Raw genomic sequence first — 7,164 nt, forward strand, 5'->3', positions numbered from 1 at the left:
AGATGGATATAATGAGAAATAATTCATTTATTGCGTATATTAATAATCATCAACAAATCGTCAAATTTTGTAACCAAAAAGCGTCATTTTGATTTCTTCTATTGTGATGTAATTACGACGTCAAAATGACATCATTTTGACTACAATGTATTCTTTGGGTACATCTCGCAGGTATATAACAGACTGTATTCTCAATTGTTCCAACCCTTGCTCGATATGCTCTATTACTGGAACACCGGAACGGAGATACAGCCCGCGAATTCTCCTGTCTTAGCTTCGAGCTCTAACGAGTTCTTACGATCGCTCGATTACTCGCGTCTCGCAATAAATATTGCGCAATATTAATTTATATCTCTCGTACTCTCTCTTTCTTTTTTTCTAGAAAAATTCCTCTCTGTCGATGTTTCGATAAGGAAAGTACTATCGATTTTCCCAGGGGCTCATGCGGGTTACGTCATGTTTATAATTCGCAATAGATTCGTTACGCGCGTAACTTTTTTTTTTCACGGGACGCATCATTTTCCAAGTCTCGTGGATCTCGCGAGGATTTCACTATCCGCGAGCGCGAAAGAAGCGACGAAGAAGCTTAGCGTTTTGCCTCGCGGGAACCGTGGAATTTATGAAAATATCCTACCATTATCGTTATATTCTAAGATACGAGAACGTATAATGTGAGGTAGTAACGTACACGTTACTGCATGTTACATAACGATCGCGGAAAAAGAAGTGCTCGCGGTGCACGATATACTCGCAACATACGTGACGTCGGAGGACATTTAATTTGTCCGTAATGTACGTGACGCAAATTACGTTGCGTTTACATTTCACGCTACAATAATTTGCGACCGGTTTCATTCGGATAATGATTTTCCATGCATTTTTATCGCCGGAATTCCTCACTCTACTCCATTTTCTCTCCTCTTCTTCTTGCTTTTATGTTTCTTTATCAGTAATTAATTCGAGAGGAAATTAATTTGATCAAAAGCACGCTCAAAGATATATCGTAGTGCTCCAAGTTGGATTTCTCGATTTGACAAAGAAAGAAAGGTATAATATATCATTTTGAAATAAACAACGCTCTGTCGCGAGGAAAATAATGGAGAAAAAGTATCGCCAAAGAAATTAAGTGCAGTAAATCTTCCATGAATGTCTCTTGTAATTTATGATTTCCCTCTTTAATTCACATGGTGCGTGGCTGGAGTGATCGATGCGATTCTTTCTCTTTATCTCTCTTTTTCTTGCTCATCTTTGGCCTCGATGGATATTGCCGAGAATCCGTGTGCGATCGATAAGGATCTAGATCTGCCGAATTTGCTCTCATGCAGTGAAGAGAGAGGGAGAACGCGATAAAAAAAAAGAGAAAAAGAAGCATACCTCGTCGTCTTCTTTGATTCCCTCTGAACAAAAGGAAAGAAAGAACGAAAAGACGCATCTTCGTGAACGCATCGAATATTCGGGTCAAATGGATTTTGAGGCCCCTTTCTCTCTCTCTCTCTCTTTCTCTCTCTCTCTCTCTCTCTTTCTCTCTCTCTCTCTTTCTCTTCATCTCATGAGGAAGCAGCTTCTTCGCGGGAAAGGAAAACTTTCGTTTTCGCAACGAAGGTTCATGATAATCCAACGATGCGCCATCGGTCGAGTCTATTAGAATTCTTCGTTGAAATATCTATTAGATGAAAGAAATATCTGCTTTTAATGTGATTTGTCATCGCGATTATAAAGGATGTCCCAGACCACCCGTACATCCTTTTTAAAATGAAAATAAATGGCTTTTATTAAAAATCGTGAACAATTTTTAAATCGAGTACGCTCTATCAAATGATGATATTTTCAACTTTTGATTTCGAAATACGCCATCCGGATCGGAAAATAAATTAAATTTTTTTACGGAAACATGGTACTTTTTATTATAGATTCGACTTGTATGTGAAAAAATAAGAAACTTTTGTATGAAACATTTTTTTCTAAAAATGCTTCTGTTATTTTATCACAGTTACTTTCAAGGTCAATTTTAAGATTGACAGAGGCATTTTTAGAAAAAGCGTTTGATACAAAAGTTTCTTATTTTTTCACGTACAATTCAAATTTGTAATAAAAAGTACCCCTAAAAAAATTCAAGTTCCGATCCGGATGGCGTATTTCGGTCGGAATCAAAAGTTGAAAATATCACCATTTGACAGAACGTATCCGATTTACTTAAAAATTGTTCGCAATTTTTGGTAAAAGTCATTTATTTTCATTTCAAAAGGGATGTACGGATGGTCTGGCACACCCTGTATATATGAAAACGGTTTTAAAGATTCCTAGAGATTAATAATTGTCTGCTGCGACTAGAATCTCTTCTTGCTCGATCTTTATTTTAAGCTAGTTTTTCCTTTTTTTTAATTATCAAACTTCTCATATTAACATACAGATTTTGGTATTTTTTGTACATTTGAAATTAAAAGAGGTACATCATCACCGTAAAGACCCTTGCACAATGCTAGCCAACAAGAACAGGCAATAAGAACAGAAATAGTATCTATTCTCAGCTCTTATTGGCGAATATTTTCTATTTCGCGTATTTCTTGGTGAATAGTTTCTATTTCCTATTCCTATTGCCTGTTGCCTAGCATTGTGCAAGGGGTTAAGCTAGCAAATTTAGTTCATATCAATAATATTATTTATAAAATTTACGATTAAAATAAATTTATTCCGAAACATCCTAAAAGATTGAACTTTCTCGATCTTTTTATACTCCGTTTCCGTCTGACTCACATATCGCTGTTGAACTAGAAACCCCCAGAACTGCCTAGAACCTGCATGAAGACTTGCATCACTTATTATGTCATTCTTGAATCGTTCTCCGAAACTATACATATGTGTATATACAGCCTCTCCTCTTGTCTACTGTATCTACGCGCATGTGTAGGCCGAAGACGTGTAGATCTCGTGCGTGAGAGGATACCGTCGTCTAGCAAGGCTAACTTTTCGTCGGCCAATGATCGTACGGTGCGTCCGAAAACGGAGAACTCGTTCCATTCGTGATCTATTTATCGTATTGCGGCGAAGGCGTCGCGCATCATCGCAAAACGAGAGTTGACATATGCTCGAAAAGAATTTTTTTAATATTCTATATTTTTTGTTTAATATTTCGAAGTGAGAAAAAAATAGAGATCAATTTGATTTCTTTTCTCCTCCTTCTTTTTTCCTTTTTCTCGTAAGCGAAATGCTTTAAGGAACGTGGCAACCGAAATTTTTAACTTCTCTCCTTAACTGCTTCCTAGTTTCCGAGTGATCACGGAAGTAAGTAATTCCATTGTTTCGATCTTGGCGGAAAGCATTCGGTTACCGTGAATTAAATACTTAGTAAATTGTAGAGTATTTAAAAAAAGAATTAGATGAACGTTTATGTGGATCTCTACGCATAATGAAAATCTTATTCGAAGCTTGATTGGGTTCTTGGGTGATTATATTAAAAAATGTATAATATTTTATAATAAAAATTTATAATGATTGTATAAAAAAATGTAACAGATTTGTTGTTGTGAATTTTTTTATAGACTTTACAATGAAAAAAGTAAAATTTTTTTAACAACTTTCTTGCTTCTAAATATTGAATCAGTATTGCAATAAGAATTTTGCATATCGCGGTATGGGAATGAAAATATAAATTTTTCAAGTATCTGTTACCTAATTTTATATATATATATATATATATATATATATATATATATATACTTAATATTATAAATACTTACTATTATATATAAATACTTCATTAAACATCTCTATAATATGATATAATCGAATGAAATTGGTCCAGACGAGAGTTTCACGGATTCCTAGCATCTGTTAAACGTATCAAGTACACTTTCTACAGGACGCATCGAAACGTCGGCGCTTTTAAGTGCAATGACATGTACAAATGCAATAATTTTTGATTGTTTTATAACAATTTTAATGTTTTTTCTATGCAAAAATTGATATTTAATATCATCATCATTTATGTACTTCATATGCTATGTGAAGATATTATAAAATCATATTCCTATAAATATAAATATTCTTATAAAATATAATAAAAGAATCCCGAAATATTTTTATTTTAATAATATTTCTATTTGAGGACAATTATATAGATTTACCTGGTTGAATTTGAAATTGAAGAAAACAATGTTTTTGTGAGTGATTTGTATATTGACTGTACATATATATACAAAATTGCAGAAAACGAACTGAAACTCTTTTATGGACCAACCGGATAGTTAACCGCAATATAATTTGCGATATCTTTATAAGATCGTATATGATCTTTCTTTAAGTATATCTGCGAGACATTATGACATTTATTGCGCAAAAGTTTTATAGTGACTCCGCGAAATCGTCGTTCGTGACTTTATAAAATCTGACACTCGACAAAATCTTTACACATATGTATAATATTTAATTTTAATAAGGTTTAATAATGTATATTATATTGATACTGTGATGCATTGTATGTGTGAGACACGTATTTTATGTGTGAGGATTTGCGTGCAAGAGTATTGTGCAATCATCAAAATTAATAAAAACATTTCAAATCAATAGTAATAATAAAAATCATTTCATCGAAAGGCTTTTGCCAGTCATTATGGCATCGCGCATAAAAGAGGCACAACTAGATAAAGTCTTATGATACACTCGTAATAAAATGTCCTATGGAGGAACATCTTTCTCACGCTCGTTTGTCATCGAAATTCATGTGGTATGTGACACTTGAGTATTATACTTGATCCTATCCGAATCGAATGGATGAATTTCAACGAAAGTACAGAGACAAATTTGTGTGATGTGTACGCGAGTCTTCTCACAAGGAGAAATAAGAGCTTAAGAAAAGAAAGAGGGAAAGAGAGAAAGAGACAGAGAAAGAGAGCGAGCGATTTGCAATAGCTCCGTCGCATCTCATAGGTGATGGGTCGAGGCATCGAGTGGGGCCCAGACTGGCCCGTATAAAAGGAGGCTTCAAGACATCCGCGAAGCATCAGTCCTCAAATCAAGGAACGGCAGCAACCATGAGGGCATTCGTGGTGAGTAGCGCGACGAATTTCTCGTTTCTTCGATTCCACAACTGTCCTTCCATATTCTTTTCCTTCTTCCGTCTTTTTCTTCTTCTTTCCCCTTTCATTCGTTTTTTAAGCAGATTTCCTTCTCTTTTCGGCTATGTGAAAATTACGCGATATTTCTCGGAGAAGCTGAGAGAAATTGTGGATGAAAGAAATGAAGAGAAACAAAATTCGTACGAGATCGAGAACATAATCGGGGGTTCCATCCCCGGGAGATGGAAGGCGGGAGGACGCATGAGAGAAAGTAAAAGGGTGGGGAGGGTGCACGGGGAACATTGTGTGCGGTGTCAATGTACTCCGTGATAGTGACCAATCTGGGAACCGGTTCAGTGATTGTGCTACTTCTCTAGTTTCTGTTCACGCGAGATTAAAAGAAAAAGAATTAAATACCGTGATTTTCTCTATCTCTCTTTTTTTCTTTTTCTCTCTTCCAGTTTACGTAATACGTTAATGATGTGGAACTCGATTGATAGCAAAAAAAATGCTTCGTGCCTTGAGTAACTGCCGCTTTTTTCCGGAAATGCCCTTAGATACGTTTATTGTTTCATTTTCAAAAACTTGAAAACAAACGGGATAATACAAAGAGTTTATTATTTTGAAAATTTAGATAAAAGCGCATTTATGTCTTTGATATATATATTTTTCCTTTTTATATTACTTGAGAAAATGCGTAAGAAAATTAAGAGAATATGGATTTATTAATGATATTATCAAATATAAACAATATATTTTTATCATTTGTTTCTTTTAAAAAAATATTAAAAGAATCTTATGAAATATTATTTTTAATGAATTTTTTTTCACTTATATTCAACTATATTCCCCTTTTAATTTCAAAATATAGTGAACATTTTACATGATTATAATAAATTGTCCAGGAAAAAATAGAAAACATCTATGCGCGAAGAATAAATTTTCGAAATAATACCAAAACAATATATTGATAATAAAATCAATTTTTTCTTCTGCAATCGCAGATCCTAGCGCTCGCCGCGACGGCGATGGCGCGGCCGGAAGCCGGATATTCTTACAGCCAACCAAGCGGTAGCTATGGTGCTCCCGGAGGAGCTTCCGGTGGAGGAGGTTTCGGTGGAACTGGCGGCGGAATCGGTTTTGGTGGCGGACACGGTGGAGGAGGTGGATTCGGTGGCGGTTCTGGAGGTGGATTCGGTGGTGGTGCTGGAGGTGGATTCGGCGGAGGTGGCGGAGGTGGCGGTATCGGTGGAGGAATCGGCGGAGGAATCGGCGGAGGAATCGGCGGGGGAATCGGTGCATTATCATTCGGTGGAGGCGATTTCGGTGGCGGATTCGGAGGAGGCGGCGGTGGCGGCGGCTCACTCATTCAGAAACACATCTATGTTCACGTGCCGCCCCCGGAGGCACCCGAGGACAGACCGATCAGGCCGATCGCACCACCGGCCCCACCGCAGAAGCACTATAAGATCATTTTCATCAAGGCGCCCACTCCGCCGACCCCGACTGCGCCTGTAATCCCGGCGCTACCGCAACAGGATGAACAGAAGACGCTCATCTACGTCTTGGTAAAGAAACCCGAAGAGGCACCTGAGATCAACTTGCCCACCATCACGCCTACTCAACCTAGCAAACCGGAAGTCTACTTTATCAAGTACAAGACACAGGTAAAAAGAATGGAAATTATCCTGAGAAAGTGAGATCTTAAATTCTTGGAACCTTTGTTTAAATTTTCTTCTTTTATACATTGTAGAAGGAAGTCACCGGCGGCGGAGGTGGCGGTATCGGTGGAGGAATCGGCGGAGGAATCGGCGGAGGAATCGGCGGGGGAATCGGCGGGGGAATCGGCGGGGGAATCGGCGGGGGAATCGGCGGGGGAATCGGCGGGGGAATCGGCGGGGGAATCGGCGGAGGAATCGGTGGAGGAATCGGCGGCACCGGACCGAGCGGACCCAGCACGAGTTACGGGACACCTGGTGCGTCCGGGCCATACTAGTCAATTCACCGCTACCCCAAAAGTCGCGGCCCCTCCGTCCTTCTCCTCCATCATTCACCGACACACATGTACACACCGCTCAACACATACCTCTAACACGATCAGCGACGACGA

The 7,164-nt window shown here is 38.1% G+C and overlaps 1 protein-coding gene across 1 annotated transcript; it reads left to right on the forward strand.

The window, feature by feature from the left end:
- Nucleotides 1–4,992: 4,992 nt before the first annotated feature.
- Nucleotides 4,993–7,130, forward strand: LOC105254822 (glycine-rich cell wall structural protein). The gene is made up of 3 exons (XM_011263739.3): nt 4,993–5,045; nt 6,059–6,721; nt 6,808–7,130. The coding sequence occupies exons 1-3, from the start codon at nt 5,031–5,033 to the stop codon at nt 7,048–7,050; spliced, it is 921 nt and encodes a 306-aa protein (XP_011262041.2). The 5' UTR covers nt 4,993–5,030; the 3' UTR covers nt 7,051–7,130.
- Nucleotides 7,131–7,164: the final 34 nt, after the last annotated feature.

This window comes from Camponotus floridanus, unplaced genomic scaffold (genome assembly GCF_003227725.1).
Source record: "Camponotus floridanus strain SB8 unplaced genomic scaffold, Cflo_v7.5 scaffold130, whole genome shotgun sequence".
Taxonomy (NCBI): domain Eukaryota; kingdom Metazoa; phylum Arthropoda; class Insecta; order Hymenoptera; family Formicidae; genus Camponotus; species Camponotus floridanus.

Excerpts from the sequence above, each read along its gene's own strand:
- LOC105254822 (XM_011263739.3), top strand. Across the intron at positions 6,722-6,807 it reads TTATCAAGTACAAGACACAG|AAGGAAGTCACCGGCGGCGG; the intron begins GTAAAAAGAATG and ends TATACATTGTAG.